The sequence below is a fragment of the Bubalus bubalis genome, chromosome 22 (assembly GCF_019923935.1).
Source record: "Bubalus bubalis isolate 160015118507 breed Murrah chromosome 22, NDDB_SH_1, whole genome shotgun sequence".
In the NCBI taxonomy this organism is placed as follows: domain Eukaryota; kingdom Metazoa; phylum Chordata; class Mammalia; order Artiodactyla; family Bovidae; genus Bubalus; species Bubalus bubalis.
Genome location: NC_059178.1, coordinates 38,150,469 through 38,172,214, shown reverse-complemented (window position 1 = coordinate 38,172,214; position 21,746 = coordinate 38,150,469). Strand labels below are relative to the sequence as shown.

Sequence of the window (21,746 nt, the reverse complement as noted above, 5' to 3'; positions counted from 1 at the left end):
GTTGGTTCCAGGGCAAGTTTTGGGCTGCTGATGGGCAGGCTAGGTCTACATGATGCTGGGTCTTGACTTTCTTGAGTCTGATGTCTACTCTGTGGTGGATGAGGCTGGTCCAGAGGCTAGAGAAGGCTCCCTGGAGGGCAGGACCAGGGCCCTGGGGATTCTGGGACTTGTGCCTGCCCACTAGTGTTAGAGTTGAGTCCTAGGCCTTCTGTAAGGCATAGCCATTTCCAGAGGGGGCTGAGGGCTCAGGGGTCTTAGGCAGCTCTCTCCTGATGGATGAAACTGTGTCCCTGCCCAGTTAGATGATTGTCTTGAGCTGTCTCAGTATTGGCACATAAAGGCTGTTGGGTGGGGGTAGGTCTTGGTGCTTATGAGCTAAAAAGAGGATTCCACAATGGTAGTTGCTAGTACCAGTGTCCTCATGGTAGATGGAACTCTCCAAATTGCTGCCACCCGTGTCTTTGCTCCTAGGGTGGGCAGCAGTTGCCTCTGTGAGACTCTCTAAGATTAACGTGTAGGTCTGGCCTAGGATCCTTTCAAATTACTTTTTCTGCCCTGGGTCCCACAGTGCGTGAGGTTTTGTGTGTGCCATTTAAGAGTGAAATCTGCATTTCTCTCAGTTCTCTGGGACTCCCAAAGGTCAGCCCCCTTGGCCTTCCAAGCCAAATGCTCTGGGAAGGTCTTCCTGGTGCAGGACTCCCAGGCTGAGGAGGTTGATGGGGGGCTCAGACCTGTTATTCTTTTAGGAGAGTCTCTGCAGTGTAATTATGCTCCAGTTTGTGGGACAGCCTCCCAGGGGTATGGTAATTGACTCTATCACTAGTCTGCTCCTTCTACTCGTCTCAGTGTGATTCCTTCTTTATGTCTTTAGTTGTAGAAGAAATTTTTTGGTAGGTTGGTCTTTCACACTGATGGTCGTTCTGTAGATGGTGGTGATTTTGGTGTGCTCACAAGAGGAGGTAAGCTCAGGGTCTTTCTACTCCATCATCTTGTCCTCTCTCAAAACATATTATATAATGAATGCAATCATTTTCATAACTCACCTGATTTGTTATATTTGCACTGTCATTCAGTTACATATGTTTTCCAATTTTCCGCTGATCTAGGAAAGCCTTGTGCTGTGCTAAGTTGCTTCAGTCATCTCCAACCAACTCTATGCTACCCTATGGACTGCAGCCCACCAGGTTTCTCTGTCCATGGAATTCTGAAGGCAAGAGTACTGGTGTGGGTTGCCATGCCCTTCTCCAGGGGATCTTCCCCTCCTCGAGATGTTTTCTGATTTGCCACCAATATAGTAAAGCCTCAGCTGAGACAACTGGGGAGATTTGACTCTACCCTGTTTCTCCAGTCTGTTAGAAATATTCTCAGGATAATGGGAGAGGAGTAAGAGCAAGCAGGCACACTCAGACATGAACTTTGTAAGTCTCTGATTGCATCCTTTTTTGGTAACATTCAAATCACTACAGCAAGTCAAATGACTAAGGTCAAAGTCAGTTAGACAAACCTACAAAGTTATATGGCCAAGAAGTGGAGGCAGGAACTTCATTTGAGACTGTAATGCTCTCAATTTTCTATACTCTTGTTCTTAATTTACATATCTTGAAGCTGTTGATTATGTTTCTATATCTATCTCTTATTTTAATCATTTATCTATTTCTGTCTCTGTACATATACACTATATGTATAATCAACATTTCATTAATCTGTTTGGTGGAAACCGATGTTAGTGCATATTAATTATAAATGAAACATTCTACATCTTGTAACATTTTCTAAAATTTTTGCTTCTCAGTTTTGGATATAAAAATTAGCTGGTGATGTTTATAGATAATATATAAATAGGGCCCAAAGGCATATTTTTATTAATTCCTTAATATTATTTATTACACCATATAACTTACTTGTTAATTTTCTTCTCATTTAATCATATTTTCTAAAAATTCTGTTATAAGCATTAGTGAGTCATAAATGATTTACTAAGTAAAATGTTAAAGGTATGTTTAATTTCCCTTCACTATTTTTTTAGTTTGTTGAAAATGAGTAGGCATATAGAAACACAATTATATGTGCTATCAAATGCATAGATTGATGATTTTTATCTACATGTATATGTATATTCATTCATATCACCATGCCTCAGGTTAAGATATAAAAAGTTTCCAGCATATAGAATTTTTTTTTAAATTTTCCTTCTCAGTTCATACTTTTCCCTGAAAGAGGTAAGTACCATTCTGACTTCTATCACCATGGTTAGTTTGGTCTGTTCTTGAATTCTGTATAAATGAAAAAAAACATATATTCTTTTGTGTCTTGATTGCTCTACTTTATAGTAATTCTTTAAAGGTAAAATGATTCTTCCCATTTTATTCTTCTAAATTTATTTCTGATTTAGCAAATATGAGAATAATGAAATCTGAAGTATCAGTGGGGGCAACTTTTGCACTGAAAAATTCTTGAAAGGCTGAGGAGTCGATCACATTAGTTTTTAAGAAATAGAGATAACTAAGATAATACTTAGTTCCTGCATTTCACGGGGCAGGGTGACTGCTCACTTCTTGCTCAGTCAAAATCTATAGTTTATTATCTGCACTGGGAAATGGATAACACTGAGAGAAGAAAAATTAACTTCAAATGAAGAAAATTGAACCACACATGTATGTTTTAAATGCTGAGACTCCTAACCACTCATTATTGATCTGGAAGATCAATAGAATTCTGATAGGAAACTTGTACTCTCCAGGTTTGAAAGGGTAAAGAAGAATCTTCTTGCTCATTTGTTTGTTGCTTTAATTTTGATTTCTGTTGTAAGATTATATCTTTCAGTTTAATTTGACTCTACTTCTAAAATTAGAGTTAGTGTATGAGAGGCTGGGCGAATTCAATAAGCACACCATATATATTTATTGGTCACTAGCATTTATTCTCTTGTGAATTCTTGTTTATCTTATCTGCTTGTTTGTCTATTGGGTAATTTTTCCATTCCATTTTGCATTGTAGAATTTTATTAAATGCAAATGATATACTCTTTAATCTCTTATATGGGTTTCAGGTAAATCTACCACTCTATTATTTTGCTTATGGTTTCTTAAAAAAGTTAGGCTTACCTGTATAACTTGCTAATATTTTCTGCAAATGATATTTTTGTCATTTTCTCACCATATTTTTTATGCATTTTTCATGCATTTCATATTTTCTCATGCATTATTTTCTCATGCATTCACCATATTAATTTCATGCACTATAAGACCATACTTTAAAGTGACTTTTATATTTGGAACGTGTTTTCTTCCTACCAGATAAGATAAAGGATTATGTAGTTTTACAGATCGACACTGGTCTTTTTTGTGAAAGGTCGCCTAGGAACAAAAATCTCCTCAGCAATTACTTTTCCTTAAGTAAGCCCCTTGTTTTCCTGAACTGCGGTTTACTCCTTTTTGCTACTGTGACTGTCAGGGAGGCAAGACAGTAAACCAGAGGTTTATATATTTTTTTAATTTTTTAAAGACTTTTTTAATGTGTACCATTTTCCCCCATACTTATTTGTTTTGAATTGAAGGAAAATTGCTTCATAATATTGTGTTGGCCTCTGTCACACATCAGCATGAGTCAACCACAGGTATCCATGTGTCCCTCCCTCTTTACCTCCCTCCCACCTCCCACCCCTTCCCACCACTCTAGATATGGACTATTTTAAAAGTTTTACTGAATTTGATACAATATTGTTCCTGTTTTATGGTTTTGTTCTTTGGCTGTGAGGCATGTAGGATATTAGCTCCGTGACCAGGGATCAAACCTGCACCCTATTGCACTGGAAGAAGAAGTCTTAACCACTGGACTGTCTAGGACGTCCCAGAGCTTTAATAATGTATGGTCTGTCCACTTTTACTGCTTCTTCTCTTCTTTTTTTCTGCTTTTTAATTTTTTTTAATTTAATTTTATTTTTTTAACTTTACAATTTTTCTGCTTTTTTTAAATTGCCTTTCCATCCCCGTACTATCCAGGCTCTGAATCAAAGGTGCTTCCTAGGTCTCTCACTTGAAATCAAATCAACTGGTAGTTTATTTTAAAAATTTACAAATCATTCACTTTTTTTTCAGGTCTTTCCATCAGAAACATAAATTTTTTTTTCCTCCCGATTTACTTCTTTATATTTAAGTAGTACTTTTCAGGAGCTCTTTTGGGTTGAAAAGCCTTTAGGAATAGATAAATTCCACTGATCTATATTGTTAAGTCAGGAGCAAATTCAAACATAATTTAAAATATAGTTTCCCCTTCAATGTGGATAAAGTCAACTGTGTTTTTTCTCTTAGGAAAGAGATAGATAAACTTAACAATCTGTTCAATTTCTACTGTACATCAATACAAGATATTAATATTAATATTGAGGAGAATGAAGAGGCAGTGACCAAAGTATTGAGAGAAACAAAGTCATCAAAAAATGAATTAACTGCTTTAGAAAAAACTGTAAGTTTTCATAATTAACATTTAAAAAAATACTGACATTAGCTTTGTACTATGGCTACTTGAACTTGTAATTTAGAGCATTTATTTAAATATTAATATTGAACCACCTATGTCACTAAGGGGCTTCCTTATTGTTTTTTGTGTATCTCTCTTTCTATTCTCTTTTTGTTTCCTCTAATTAACATCTTTATCTCAATACTTAATGTTTACATAAATAAACCTGTATAATGAGTTTTGATTATCTATTATGATGAATCCCCTAATCTTATATTTCCTTTTGAGTTTTAGGTTATTTTTTTTATTAGAGTTATAATTGGAATTACATTAACTTATGGATTATATGATGGGAATACGAAATCTGTATGATGGGATCCTTAAACATAAACATGATCTATCTCTCCATTTATTTGGGTAGTTTTACTAAACTGGACCTTAACCAATTTCTTGGAACTTTGTCAAAGGCAAACTCTGTCTGTGATCATTCTTAGACAAATTAACCCTTCTGTCTCCACTAAATATTAAGTTGATTTTTAATGTAAATACTTTTTTAAAATACAGGTAGTACAGGCAGTTTGTATTATTTATATTTCCTTAAGACTGATCTGTTTAATACCATATAGGTAACTTGCATAAATTTTTGGTTTTAGAAAAATGTTTTCTCTGATAGTAGAGTGCAGTTCTAAATATGTTTATTTTGTAAATTGTGATAGTTGTGTTATTTAACTGTTTTATATCTCTGATTTATTTTTTGACTAATGTATCAATTGCTGTGAAAGCTATATTAAAATATATCTCAGTATGATAGTGCATTTCTTTATTATTTCTTAATTATTTTGCCTTATATAATTTGAAACCATATATTTAGATGAAACTCACTTTAGAATGATTAGAGTTGATTTTTTTCTTAAGATGTATTTTATTTACATGTTTTGGGGCTACTAATTGTTAGAATTTTTGGAACACATATTACATTTACTGGATGTGAAGCATAATCAATATCATTAGATTCTTGATAAACAGTTTAAGGGCCATATGATCTTTTCCTGACATATATTCTATTTTTCATGTTATGTCCATATTATTTAATAATTGGAAAGAATGATGCTAAAGCTGAAACTCCAGTACTTTGGCCACCTCATGCGAAGAGTTGACTCATTGGAAAAGACTCTGATGCTGGGAGGGATTGGGGGCAGGAGGAGAAGGGGACGACAGAGGATGAGATGGCTGGATGGCATCATGGACTTGATGGACGTGAGTCTGAGTGAACTCCGGGAGTTGGTGATGGACAGGGAGGCCTGGCGTGCTGTGATTCATGGGGTCGCAAAGAGTCGGACATGACTGAACGACTGAACTGAACTGAACTGAACTGATATTAGGATAATTTCTCATTAATTTAAACAATAAATGTGTGATAATATTCCAAGTTTAACACACAGCTCTTTCTGTTTATCAGACATCTCTGATTTGGCACTGTTTTGTTTCTTGTTACTAAAGTATATCTTCTATAAGCTTCTTTAGTGAGTTAGAGTTGAAATTCTCAGAATTTTCTTTCTCTGAAAAGTTCGTATTTTGTTCTTATTTATGCAGTGTACGGAATATGCACCTGAATTAAGATTGGAGTGATTTACACCACTGCATAGGCAATGTAGAATAATCCAGAAATAAGCAAGCCTGAAAACACTGATACACACTGGACTGAAGTGTCAGAAGGGATGAGATGGGATAAGGGAGTTGGAAGAAACTGATCTAAAATAGGTAGATTTAGATCCACTCTGTGAACTCATGGGCTGCAGCACACTAGGCTTCCCTGTCCTTCACTATCTCCCAAGTTTGCTCAAACTCACATCCATTGAGTTGGTGATGCCATCAACCAACCTCATTCTCTGTTGCCCCCTTTTCATCCTGCCCTCAATCTTTCCCAGCATCAGGGTCTTTTCCAGTGAGTCAGCTCTTCCCATTAGGTGGCCAAAGTATTGGAGCTTCAGCATCAATCCTTCCATGGAATTTTCCAGGGAATTCCCAATATTCCAGGGAATATTCAGGATTGATTTCCTTTAGGATTGACTGGTTTGATCTCCTTGCTGTCCAAGGGACTCTCAAGAGTCTTCTCTAGTACCCTAGTTTGAACGCATCAATTATTCAGTGCTCAGCCTTCTTTATAGTCCAACTCTCATATCCATGCATGATTACTACAAAAATCATGGCTTTGACTGTATGGATCTTTGTTGACAAAGTGATATCATGGGATTTTTAATACACTGTCTTGGTTTGTCATAGTTTTTCTTCCAAGGAGCAAGCATCTTTTAATTTCATGACTGCAGTTACTGTCCACAGTGATTTTGGAGCCAAGAAAACGAAATCTGTCACTGTTTCTACTTTTTACCCATCTATTTGCCAAGGGACTCTCAAGAGTCTTCTCCAACACCACAGTTCAAAAGCATCAATTCTTCACTGCTCAGCTTTCTTTATAGTTCAGCTCTCACATCCATACATGACTGCTGGAAAAAACCATAGCCTTGACTAGACAGACCTTTGTTGGCAAAGTAATGTCTCTGCTTTTTAATATATTGTCTAGGTTGGTCGTAGCTTTTCTTTCAAGGAGCAAGCATCTTTTAATGTCATGGCTGCAGTCACCATCTGCAGTGATTTTGGAGCCCAAGAGAATAAAGTCTGTCACTGTTTCCATTGTTTCCCCATCTACTTGCCATGAAGTGATGGGACTGGATGCTATGATCTTAGTTTTTTGAATGCTGAGTTTTAAGCCAAATTTTTCAGTCTCCTTTTCACCTTCATCAAGAGGCTCTTTAGTTTCTCTTCACTTTCTGCCATTAGGGTGGCGACATCTGCATATCTGAGGTTATCGATGTTTCTTCTGGCAATCTTGATTCCAAACTGAGATTCATCCAGCCCTGCATTTCACATGATGTACTCTGCATATAAGTTAAGTAAGCAGAGTGATAATATACAGCCTTGACATATTCCTTCCCGGTTTTGAACGAGTTCGTTGTTCATATCCAGTTCTAGCTTTACTTCTTGACCTGCATACAGATTTCTAAGGAGGCAGGTGAAGTGTCAATGTTTAACTCTTCTCATCCTTTCAATCCTACTGCTGTCTAACTGAATCCTCTCATTTTAAACTTCAACATGAAAGGAGACAAATTCTTGGAAATTGAGGGAAAATCACTTTAACTTGTGAGTCTAGATAACACTTGATGAGGTGGAATGTAGTAGAGTGCAGACATTGAAATAAAATATAGTGTTGTCAAATAGTTATGAGCTCAGTTTTCTAATCGGAGAAGGCAATGGCACCCCACTCCAGTACTCTTGCCCGGAAAATCCCATGGATGGAGGAGCCTGGTGGGCTGTAGTCCATGGGGTCGCTAAGAGTCGGACACGACTGAGCGACTTCCTTTTCACTTTTCACTTTCATGCATTGGAGAAGGAAATGGCAACCCACTCCAGTGTTCTTGCCTGGAGAATCCTAGGGGCGGGGGAGCCTGGTGGGCTTCCGTCTATGGGGTCGCACAGAGTCGGACATGACTGAAGCAACTTAGCAGCAACAGCAGCAGTTTTCTAATCATGTTGAAATTTATCATTTATAAAAATGTCACTGTTAATAAAATATTGTCAAAGGGGAAATTTATTCACTAAACCTAAAATAACCTTTTTTTTTGATCATTTCTAAAAATGGCATGTCTGGTCCTTCATAACATAACATTATTTTGATGAGATATTATGAATATATTTACAAGGTTAGTAATGTTTTTCAATTATAGAAATCATTTGTGAACTATCATATTTTATAGAGATGATGAGAGCATGATGAAGTTTAGATATATTTTTCTGTGTTTTGCTCATTATAAAAAACCTTTGAGCTGTATTTTCAAAGTGGGCATATTAAACACTCAATTAAAAGCAATGTTGTGCATCATTTCCAGGCATTGTTTTTTGGTATGCAATCGGTACTTTTAGTTCTGGAGGAAAATAAAAGATTTGTGCTGCCTAATTGCACATACAACCTAACTGATATTTTAAAATTTCAGGGCATATCATGCTTTCAATTTAGAATCTTTGCTTCATTAATGTACACTTTTCTGTATTTGTATTGTCACTGTACCTAGGAAAACAAATTTTTTCCTTCTCATTTCTACAAACAATAGCTCCTATAAAGTAGAAAACATTTAAAAATTCGTTAAGTACTTTAAAAAAGTTGTCAAGATCAAATTCGTCTTAAATGTAAAAATAAAGCTGCTTTTCTATGATTTTTCCCAATGTTTTCTTTGAAGTCTAATTCTTCCATAGCTCAGGAATTTTTTTTAATATCATTATCTGCAATTCTTTGTTTCTTGTAGTATTAAAGAAACAGCCACCTACAGTTCATTTTATCCAGTCATTTGATAAAGTAATACAAAAATAACTTTCAAAGATACAGAAATTCTTTGTGATTTTCATATTTTATTGAACAATTATAGGTGTACAAAAATTTAATTTCTAATATACTTTACAGATAAAGGTTGTAAATAAGTGAATTACTTTTGTATATATGTGATATTTTTGGATATTGTCTTTTTAGTAGAAATTTAATATTTATTGATAAATTATTGATCTAGGGTACTGTAAGTGTAAATCCAAATACCAAAAAATACCCATTACAGTATACCTTTTAATTAACATTTTATCTCAAAATCTTTCAAATTAAATAATTTTGTATTAAAAATAAGCCAGCAATTGCTATTGATGCTATTAATTTACTAAATAGGAAACCAGTCTAAAAAAGCTAAGTGGGATTTCCATGATGGTCCAGGGGTATGGACCCTGTTTCCACTGCAGGGGGACATGGGTTCTATCTCTAGTAAGTGAACTAAAATTCCTCATTTCATGTGGTAGGGCCAAAACATAAAAAATAAAAAATAATTTTTAAAAAAGAGCTTTAAGAAGAAAAGCTGAGTGATTTTTCTCAAACAAAGTTGTGTTATAGCGAAACTGCAATGCAATTTTTTATTATTGTTTTATTCTATAGTTTTTATGAGTTATATGGGTAAAATGTGATAATGTGTAAAATTACAGGTTGCTAGTTTTTTAGCCATAAGATTTTAATCTCTTTTTATTTTATTGTGTGGCATATGTATAAAATATTAAGTAACAACATCTATGAATTTGGCTTTATTTCAATTTTTATTTTAGAGAAATGGTTCATGTTATCTAAATATTGATTTCAAACATATGCTTGCTATCATTTTAAAGATTTTAAAAGTATTTTCAGGTTATGAAATCTATCAGGAATAGATGATTACTTACACAGAATACTTTGTAAGCATCTGTGAAGATGATTTTAAATGGTTTCTCATTTGACCTATTGAAACAATGTATTATATTAAACCATTTTAAAATTCCTGGGGTGAACTCTGCTTGGTTATGGTTTATTGTTCTTTTAATTTACTGCTGAGTTTGATTTGTAATTATTTTATTTAGAATTTTACATCAATATTCATAAATCAGCCTGTATTTCAGTGTTCTTAATTTGTGCTATATTTGACAGATTTTCTTATCAGGATTATACTGGCTTTATAAATGAATTGTGAAGCATTTCTTCCTTTCTTATTACCTGGAGAATTAATATAGATTTAAGTAAACTTTTTCTTAAAACTTTAATAGGACACCTTGGTGAAAAATGATCATTGTTTTTATTTTTTTCAATTGTTTGAATTTTTGCTTTATTTTTATGGACAGTTGTTTTACTTTGTCATTATTAGTTTTATTAGGATATATATTTCTCCTTGATGTCTCTATAATTTTTGATGGATCTAGAAATAATCAAAGTGGATCAAAATTTTCAAATCTAATATAACATATAAAATGTTCTTTTATACTCATCTCTTATTTTTAATTATATGTGTATTTTTCACTTTCTAAATGAAATTGTTCAAATTTTTAAAAATTGAATTAAAAAGTAGAGATGACTCTTGGATTAGCAATTCTACAGTCTTCCAGCTTCTGAAATAGTAATGTATATTTCTGTAGTTTAATTTTCTTTTTATTTCTTTAGGTTTATTCTCTTTATTTTTACTTTCCACTTCCCTATTTTGAATGCTTCGTGTTTTGTTTTCGAATCTTACCCTAAGCTACATTGCATTTCTTGTACTTTGCAGGAAAAGCCCTTGAAAGGATTTTCTGTGTTCATTGTTTCTATTTCTCTCCTTACATTCCCACTTTAGATGATTCCCAGTCAGGCTTTCACCAGTACACTACACTGTAATTGCTGCTAATGGATCCTATTTCCTTCTTTACGATCCTCATAAAATCTGGTGGAATTCATTACACAAACTATTATCTTAAATTATTTTATACACTTTTTAAATGGCACGAATACTTAATGTTTATCCCTTAAAGTTTAGAATACACTCATGTGAGGAGCAGAAATTACTGATCTATGATCTCACTATTTAAATGTAGTCACTGTTAATATTTTGTTTTATATAGACAGACCTTATGATATATTTTGAAAGGATATTATCATATGCATAGAATAATTGATGACATTTCTCCTTATATAAAAACTTACTGCAAAATCATATTTTAAAATACAACTTTAATGATTGAGAGTTTCTTAGACTCTTATTGCACATTTAAGATGTTTTCAGTTTTTAGGTATTGTAAACAAAGCTGTGATAAATGTCTCTAAAACTTTTAAATATTAATATAAGTCCTTATTTGAACAAAAATATTTTAATGGAAAAATAATAAAAGTTGAATTGTGCCAGTGTTAATTCAAGTAAAAGCTATATGCCTTATATTCTGATAAGGCTTACATGATTTACCTGCATTTTAATATTTTTTCCAAATTCTGAAAACTTTTCACTTTGCCCTTTTTACAGCTCACTTTTTAATGAAAATATTTCCATTAATTGAATTAATTGTTCTTATCTTCAGTTAATGTACATGTAGCACTTGTCTCTGGAAACTTTTTTCTCTTGGCTTTTGGAACACAGACTATTCTTCTTTCTTCTTACTTTTCTGGAAGCTTGTTCTCAGTTTCCTTCACCCATGTCTCTTTATCTCCCCAAACTCCAAACATCTGAGATTCCAGGGGCTTAGTCTTTTATTATAAGCTTTGTATATCTAACTGCCAACTCAATCTCCCTTTAGATGTTTAGTGGGTATCTCAGGCTTTACTTTTTGAAAATTAAACTTGATGTCCAGTTTCTTCATAGCCTGCAATTCGAGTTTATTGCTGCTCAGTCCTTGCAGTTTTTCAGACCAAGCCCCTCAAAATTCATGTTAGAATTATATATTCATTTATGTGGAGAATTACTTGTCCAAAGATGCATATATTCAGTTTTCATAGATCATTACAATTTTTTTCCAAAGTAGCTATACATTTTCTACTCAGACCACTGTGTGTGCGAATTCCAGCCTCAGATTAGCATCATCATCTAATATTATCTTTTATTTATCTCTAACTATAAGACTTTTGTTGAATTTATCCTGTTGTGGTTTCAAATTTGCATTTCTCTGATGACTCATGAGGTTGAGAATTTTTAAAGCAATTCATGTAGAATGTTGTTTTAGTCTATCATAGTGTTGGACTCAGATTTCTCCTCCACATTATAGTTGTGACCTTCACTTTACACCTTTTAGGTGCTCAATTATCTTATCTGAAATACTAGATGTGTGTTAATTTAATATGTTAACACTCTACAGGAGAGATTAGGGATTAAGGTGTTGATTAAAGGGAAAGTACTTCATTCAGTTGTCAAAATTATTCACTGTATTAGTTCAGACCACCAAATACACATGCCTGCTCTCATATTTGTAAATGGATGATCAACCATTTTTCTCTAATATGGGCTTTTCTAAAATCTTCACTCTCCTCTTGAATTCAATTAGAACTTCATGTCTTCCTGGGTGAAAAATTCATGGCTTAGGAGAAAATTTTCTGGGAAGACGTTTTGTACTGGGAGAGCACTGTATCAAAAAAATAGAGACATCCTTGCAAATGGAGTCACACAAAAAACTAACAGATAGGTGAGATAATGACAATTCTGTGGGAATGAGGATTTGAAAGCATTCCAGATCAGTGGAATGCTCTGGTGGTTCCCTTTGGTGGCTTCCCAACTGATGGATTTCTCCCTAATAGATTAATATGATAGTCAAGATTAATATGAGCCTATTATTATATAATAGACTCAGACTCATTGGTAAAGAATCCCACCTGCCAAGCATGAAACGCAGAAGACCGGAATTCGATCCCTGGGTCAGGAAGACCCCCTGGAGACGGAAATGGTAACCCACTCCAGTATTCTTGTCTGGAAAATTCCGTGAACAGAGGAGCCTGGTGGGTACAGTCCATGGGGTTGGAAAGAGTCGAAAGAAACTGAGCACACAAGGCTATTATGAACCTGGAGGGAAGGATTAGGACAAGTTCAAACACACAAAGGTCACACCTCTCACTCAGATTAAACTGTTTATCTTAATAGGTGCTCCCCATTTCCTGCAAGCCTTCTTTCAATTTTCAAAGTTCTGAAAAAGCTAATTTTGGCTTTTTTTGAGCCAGATTTCTCATTACCTTTATGGAAAAGAGCTTTCAGATGTTTTTAATCCACCATGTCCACCGATATCCTTCATGAGGACTAACTATATCTCAGATTTTTCTCAGTCTTAACTTCTCCTCCAGTGTTGTTTATGTTGTCTTTTGCCACACAACTTTTGTAAAATATGCCATTGGATACATCACAAATCTTGGTTTGTTTGGAGAGGTAACATTCTCTTTCAGTCCAAGATTATGCAAATAGAATCATATTGTTTAATTTGTACTGTTTTTGTGTTTGTATTTAGGTTTCCTCAATCTGAAATTTATGTTTGTTATGAAGTCAGTTGAATGTGAAATAGAAATATCACTTTTTTTTCTTTTAAACAGAAGTTCTATATTATTCTAGCCCATTAATTAAATAACTTCTTTCTCACTGAATTCAAATACTTTAAAAAATGAATTCAGATTGTGAGGCTCTAGTTTTTCCTTCTTTCTTTATTGCAATGCCAAAAATAAATACTCCTTTAATATAGTGGTATTATAAGATGTTTTAATATCTGGTAGCAAGTTTCAAATATTCTTATTTTTCAGATACCTCTTGTCTAGCTTCACATACATTTCTTCCATATGAATTTCATTTCATGAAGTTTCAAAGGAAATACTCCTTTTTATTTTGTCTATATTAATTTTGGGATAACTGACAGTATATTAAACATTTCTATGAAATGTTTTTTCTTGACATGACGTAGTGACTAAACAATAACAACAAGCTTCTAAATAAGAATTTTTGTTTGCTGTATTATAGGTCCTCCCTTTTGTGTTGAATTTATTTCCAAATATTATGTTTTTGAGAAAAGTTTTTAAATATTGTCATAACGCTTTTAACAGATTACTACCTTTGTAGGTAAACACTATTAATTCTCTTATGCTATCTCCCCCAAATTTATTTATTGTGATCTTAAATAGAATATTTTACCTTCCTAGGTATTCAAGCATACCATCTAAAATTGAAGGCATATATTCATATTCAGTGTTATACTAGTAACATTTGGTTTCTTTATCCACTTGGATTTAGCTAAATTTCACAAAACATGATTAATAACAGTGGTGATAAAAGATAATGTGGCCTCATTTTTTAGTTCAGTGGGCGTGGGTTCAGCATTTTATGATTTATTTTGATATTACATGTTGGTTCTTTATATTTGGGTATGTTTTCCTTTTGCTAGGTGAAAAATTATGGAAACTAGTGAGTTTGTCAATTGCTTTTTTGGGGCATTTTGGCCATCTTCATGTTATTTTCTTCTTTAATTTGTTGATAGCAGTATTGGCAATTTAAATTTTCTAATTTTTATCAATTCTTAAAAGTAAAATATGTTCTATCTTATCAAGATTAATTATTCATTTTAATACTGTTAGACTTGCTAAATTGTATTTGGAATCTTGCATCACTTTTCATAATGAAAACAGCCTGCATTGTTATTTTATAATATTTTAATTAATATTTAAGTTACTGTAGTTGCATAATTTGAAAGATAATTTATTTCTTACTTTACAAAAGAATGGAAAGCACCACAACTTATTTTGTGTATGTATGTATTTTTTCTTTAGCTAGATGATTTGAAAAGGCTTTATGATCAACTACACTGGAAGAGAAAAATTTATGAAAGTGAATATTTGGAAGTACTTAATAATTTTTATGCCACGGTAAGTTGATGTTTCTGTATTTCCCACTAGAGCTTCATTCTGTTTTCCCAACTATTAGCTTATGCAACTAAAAGTAATTTCATTATTACACATTTTTTTTCTTTTTAAGTTATGTAAACATGTATAAATGATTCTGTTTTTTTTTTTTTAAGAAATCAACATGGGATACTGAACTTTCTAATATTGCAAAGGATTTTTCTGATATTTCAATAGCATGTTCTCAATTGGTGGAAGAAAATAAAAGACTCAGTACTGATATTGACACTGTACTAGGTTATATCAATGACAGGTAATACTGCCAATATGCTTGTCATTCTTATGTAACATATCTAATATGTTAAATATGATAAATGACTTCATCTTGTGTTCCTTCATTTGTGGATGGTGTAATGGTGTTTGTGTTTATGATTAACTCACATTTTATTTCTATCCCAAATGTTGCTCTTTAATCATTCTGAATCCCTTTAGAAAAATTAACATAGTGAAAAAATGATCTTATAAGAAGTTTTACACTCATTCATATCACTTCCTTTTAACATATTCTCTTATACTCAAAAAACACTTTAAAGTATGTCTAATCAATCTCATGATCTCCTTCAGTCAATACTCAGTTCTTCCCTGAAACTGATAAACTAGATTTCTTGGCTCATAAACCTATGAATTTTCTTGATTCCTCTTTTTATTTCAACCCTCGCAGTCAACATGTTAACAGGAAATGTTCCACATACTAAATAAATTTTTAAGCTGTCTGCTTCATTCTACACCAGAAGAACTCTGGTACAAACTGAACTTATGGTGTTTTCCAAAACTGGTTTTGTGTAGCATCGGTGGTATAGTGGTGAGCATAGCTCCCTTTCAACGCTGATTTTCCTGCAGTAACTATGTTCCGTTTTTAATGTATTATCTACATTATGGTTAGTGCATTCTTTTTTTCTTCTAATTTTTAAACGTAAATATGATCCATTGCCCTCCATACTTAAACTGATTTTAGCAGGGTGAGGGGACAAAGGTCCCACCTTAATGTATCCCACAAGGTCCCTCAGTAGGCAGGTAGGCCTGGTTCTGCAACACAAGGTTCATCCTTATTCAGTTCAGTTCAGTTCAGTCACTCAGTCATGTCCGACTCTTTGCGACCCCATGAATTGCATCCTTATTACTTGGTTCAAATATAGAGTCCTTACTTCAGCTTCTCCTCCTTGTTACTTTTTTTTCTCCAGCCTCGAAGGTGTTTTTATGCCAATTTCTTTTCAATAAATGTTTTTCCTTTAATTTCTTCTTAGTAAATTGCTGTCTATCCTGAACATTACAGCTGAGGAGTCAGTTCTGGGAAGCTTTCATTGATTGTCTGGTTAAATCCAGTTCCTCTAGTATGTGTGTAGATGGCACATTTTCTCTTCTGCTTCATATCACTTGTCAGATTTGCAGGGTTTTTGTATGTAAATATTTGACTTGTGTCCATCTTCCTTAACAAATGGGAAGACATAAGCCATGGCCATATTTTCTTCATCACTGAATCTTCATCATCAAGCATAGTTCCTGACCCATACTATGCTGCTGCTGCTGCTGCTGCTAAGTCACTTCAGTCGTGTCCAACTCTGTGAGACCCCATAGATGGCAGCCCACCATGCTCCCCTGTCCCTGGGATTCTCTAGGCAAGAACACTGGAGTGGGTTGCCATTTCCTTCTCTAATGCATGAAAGGAAAAGTGAAAGGGAAGTCGCTCAGCCGTGTCCGACTTTTAGGGACCCCATGGACTGCAGGCCACCAGGCTCCTCTATCCATGGGATTCTCCAGGTGAGAGTACTGGAGTGGGGTGCCAGTGCCTTCTCCCCATGCTATGCTATCCATTATTAATTATTGAAAGGAGGGGAAGCGGAAAGAATAGAGAGAGGTGATGATGATACTGGGCAGTTGTATACGAAGTTTGATACGATTTCTTTGTGCTTATTTTATCTTTGGATGATAGAATGAAACCGTTTGTAAAATTAATCCGTATGTTAAACATACTATTTTAAAGAAAGCAAAAAGAACATTGTTTTTTAAAGGATAACCTAAAATTGTAGCTGTATACTTTATTAAGAAAGAGAACCAGGGGAGAAGAAAAGTCTGAAAGGTTGGTAAGCTAATAACAAGACAGCTCTGGAGGAAAGGAAAAGAGTGTGAGAGTTAATTTCATTAGATTATCCAGCAGTAATGAGCATCTGCCAAGACTTAGGGGTTCGTGCAGGCTAAATTGTTTGTCATGTCCGACTCTGTGTGACCCTATGGACTGTATGCTGCCAGGCTCCTCTGCCCATGGGATTTTCCAGGGAGGAATACTGGAGTGGGTTGCCATGACCTTCTCCAGGGGATCTTCCTGACTCAGGGATCAAACCCACGTCTCTGTCTCCTGCATTGGCAGGTGTGTTCTTTACCACCAGCGCCACCTGTGAAGCCCAGTGGTATACAAGTATAAAGGTCTATTTCTCATTCGTTCTGAAGCCGAGCTGTGTCTGCTTGTGTGTGCTTCATGTTATTTCTGCTTCTTAGATCCAGGTGAAGGATCAGATCCTTCTAGGGCATGTTGCTTTGGTAGCACAAGTGCATTAGTGAGATCACTCAGTGGCTCTACAGCTTCCATAAAAGATGAAAAATTTTACTTCTGTTCATACTCCATTGACCAAAACAAGTCATATGGCCAGGTCTAATGTTAACCAGGCAGGAAGTCTAATCTTAAAAAGATAGATAATGAACTATTGGGAACACTAGTACAGGAAGTGGGAATGTAACCATGGTTATAGAGAAGAATTTCCATAGTATACATTATGCTTGTTCATGTAATACCTTAAGATGTCACTTACTAATTTCTTTTCTCAAATTTGTATCTGAAACTTAAAATTAAATCAGTGATTTTATCAGCAGATTGAGAAGAAGCAATGTTGAAGACAGAAGTGGTGAAAAGTTTGCAGAATGAAAGAAATTGAAAGATGTTCAGATAAGATCATAGCTGCCATGTGTCTAAGTAATGTTCCAAAAGAAGAGAAAACAAAGGACCGAGGCAAAATGTGATCACATAAATCAGCGGTTCATATGTCACAGAAGTTCTTAGGATAATCTTGTTTTTGCAAGTCTCTTACTAAGATAGATAGATGCAAAAATACTCATTTCCAAATTTCATTTGCTTTACTTCCAAGCCTTCTAAATCATTTTATGATTCTTTGTTTTTTGCAGATGTTTAAAGCTTATCTTTCGCTTCTTAAACATGATATGAATAGTGATTTTACAATCTATGTCTGATAATGTAAATATATGTAATTTTGTTATTTGCTTCTGTATCTTATTCTTCTAGCTGATGCTTTTGCTGTCTCTTACCCTTGTGTTCTTGGCTATCTTTAACATGAGTTGTCCATTTTCTTTTGGAAACCATATGTGGGAAATCTTTGAGTCCTAGGGAAAAGTTGTTAATCATTTGCATCTTTGTATTTTTGAGAGTGGTTCTGCTTTTCAGTTTGTTTCCTTGGATATGCCCAAGACTTTTTTTTTTTTTAAATTTCCCAACCTATGATATTCAAAGCTCCATTTTATCAAATTTCCAGGGCATTCAGAGCAAAAGCATCTTGTATGATCTTTTTAGCAGCTTGATTGTAATGCATATTTAATGTAGAGAAGAAAATGTAAAATGTACCAAAACAGACTGAAAACCTAAAATCATGTCAATAGAAGTAATCACTATTAATATATTGCTATTTCTTTCTTGATGAAACTGTGTTCTGATTTTATTCCCATCATGGTATAGTTGAATTCTTGTCATATTGTTATACAGATTTCAAATACATCATTTAAATATCTAAATATCTATACAAAAGTCATATTATATGGGTGAACCTTAATTTTTGTGAGAATTACTCTAATATTTAGATTTTATTTTTATGACTTATTTTAAATATATATGATTTTTTTTTAGAAATATTTCTTAGCATCATTGCTATTTACAAATGTTAGATAGATTTATAGGAGAAGATTGGCTGTAATACTTTGAAGTTCCTAACACCTCTCTAAAACTGCTTTCCAGACTCTACCACTTATTGAAGCTGAGCAGTACATGAACTTGTTCTACTATGCACCTATGCTAACATGAAGATATTAATTAAATAATTAAGTATATCATCTATTGTTCCTATATAGTCTATTTATTAAATGGAAATATTAAAAGATAGATGCAATTTTCAACAAACTTTGTTCGGTACTCTGTGTATAACAAATATCTGCAAGACCTTTTGGTGATGATGATGGTATATGATTACTTACCTTGGAGTAGCAGTGCATAATTTAATAATTTTGTCTTTCACATAAGCCAGCATCCATTTACCATGGCCCCTTTGTATCTGGGACTTTTGATGTGAGCAAATAATTTTACTTGATTGCTTACTCACATGACAGGCTTCAGCAACCCACATCAAGGAAATGAACTTGTTTAAGATGACTTGAAGTTGATTCATTTGGATTTAGTTTCCTGAAGTTAACTGTGTGGTATGAATTTCTACATGGCCATTTTCTTACATTTAAGCTCTGTCAAATATTCTAAATACCTACTTCTAATGCTCTGCCATACCTCAGACAAGAAAATGCCACTTAACTGCAGTGATCCAAAGGTGGGATTGATCACTGAGGGAAAGGAGCAAAAGGCTATTGAACACTATAAAGACAGACTGATATATTTTATGAAATATGTTTATCAAGAGTTAACAGGATGGTAATTTATTTGCAGAGATAGCAGTTAGAATATGATTGAAATTGTTGAACAGCCTAGAATACTTAGGATGAGCCCTAGAATACTTAGGGTACTGTGTTTTTCATACTCGTGTAGCTATATCTTATCAGCCTATTAATCTGAGTTACTTCTTAGGAGTATAGATATAGAATATGATTTTTTAAGCATTTAGCAGCAAACTTTTGAATGAAAATGCTTAAGCTACTTTGGTTTTACTTATTTTTTAAGTTTTCAGATATTAAAAGGGAGAATGGTATATGCCCTATTCAAACTTAACTACTCAGAGATGCATTAGCCTACTTTAGACTTTTTAAAAAGGGATTGAAATCTTGCAAGTAAATAGCCCTTCCTGTTTCTGTTCTCTCCCTCTTCAGAAGCAATCAAAATCTGAATATGGTCTCTATTGAAGTACGTATTAGAACTCGGATTCTCAGTTCTTAGACCTCCAGATTCCTAACCATCTTGTCTTCTACCTCACACGAACCATCTTGTCATTTCCAACATTGGAGTTACCTGCTGATCTTGATTTTAAGAATCCACTCCCTGACAACCAGAACCTCTCTCTTCAGCTTACTTCCTCTCGTACTATGTCGCTGCGGCAATTATATCACCCTTTATGATGATTAGTCTCTCATCCCTAGTGTATTTGTATATCCCCTTCTTGTCTTCCTTCCTTTTATATACAATCTACTTGTAATCAAAATAAGCATTCATTTAAAATAACTTCCAAAACTTTGTTTCTATGACCTGAAAGTATATCTTTGGACTAAACCAGGATCCTAACAGTTGATTGTGGCTAAGAAGACGCAACTGTGCTAACTACTGTCATCATGGGTGGATACTGGTTTGGTGGCCCCTAAAAGGTTATACAGGAGAAGGAAATGACAACCCACTCCAGTAGTCTTGCCTGGAAAGTCCCACGTATGGAGGAGCCTAGTAGGCTGCAGTCCATGGGGTCGCAAAGAGTTGGACACGACTGAGCGACTTCACTATCACTTTCAAAGGTTATAGAAGGCGAAGCCTCTTTATGAAAGAAGGAGCACAAAATTATAATACAGAGTGCCCATAGCTATTTTAATGTCACTTGACAGAAGATAAATTATATTAGAAAAGGAAAAATAGAGAAAACAGTCTTATAGACTGTTGTGGTTATAATATCTCATTTTTGCAAACTTAACAAAAACATATGACCATGTAAAAATACCATTAGGGGCACTCAAAGGACTTTTTAAGGGCTAGGGGTCAGTTAGAGGCCCTCATATTTAAGCTTCATTAACATTGGAATACATTTGCCCTTGAGTAGAACTTAAATTCTATGGCTGTAAGTCTTAAGCAATATTTAACACGCCAAGAAATTTCTAGACACTTCAGTTTTTCTGACAACTGTTTCATATCCTCTCATTCGCCTCAATCCTAATATGCACATTACCTCATTTTAAGCTAATAATCTCCCATTGTAATTCATAAAGAACATACATGCAATTAAATGGGAATTACCTTTTCTCTTACCAACCTATTTGCATCTGTCTTCACACATTCTGATACAATAATGGAAGACTCTTCTGTATAGGTGGAAAAAGCAATGGCACCCCACTCCAGTACTCTTGCCTGGAAAATCCCATGGATGGAAGAGCCTGGTAGGCTGCAGTCCATGGGGTCACTAAGAGTTGGACACAACTGAGCGACTTCCCTTTCACTTTTTACTTTCATGCATTGGAGAAGGAAATGGCAACCCACTCCAGTGTTCTTGCCTGGAGGATCCCAGGGACGAGGGAGCCTGGTGGGCTGCCATCTATGGGGTCGCACAGAGTCAGACATGACTGAAGTGACTTAGCAGCAGCAGCAGCAGCTTCTGTATAGGAGTGCTCACTACCCATGTACTTGCCACATGGACGCTACTCTCGCTTAATACACTCAGAGGCTTGACACAATTTTTTCCTCTTTTCCATGAATCATTGTTATTTTTCTCTATTTTAATACTTTATTAACATTGTATAATATTGCTCAGCTTATAAAAAGCAAACACAAGATAAAGCAGAGCACAGCATCTCCAAAATGCCCTTCCATTCTTTGTGAGAAAAATCTTATTCAAATAGACACTCCGGTTTCCATAAACTCACACCTCAGTTTTTATTCAATCCATATTCACTTGAACAAGGATTTTCTCAAGGTATCATATTCTAGATCTGAAGTGATTTTTTCTCATTAGTTTGAAAGTATTATTCATTTTATTCTTTCATTTAATCTTTAAACTATTGTACATACGTAAGGTGAATATCATGATGATTTGAATGTACT

General features: G+C 34.4%; 1 protein-coding gene across 1 annotated transcript in view; it reads left to right on the top strand.

Moving 5' to 3' along the window:
- Positions 1–21,746, top strand: part of CCDC178 (coiled-coil domain containing 178) — a 408,302-nt gene that overhangs the window by 103,165 nt on the left and 283,391 nt on the right. The window contains exons 10-12 of the mRNA XM_025273247.3: positions 4,311–4,464; positions 14,603–14,698; positions 14,851–14,987. Of these exons, the coding sequence (XP_025129032.1) occupies positions 4,311–4,464; positions 14,603–14,698; positions 14,851–14,987 (387 nt within the window). The remainder of the gene's footprint in view (positions 1–4,310; positions 4,465–14,602; positions 14,699–14,850; positions 14,988–21,746) is intronic.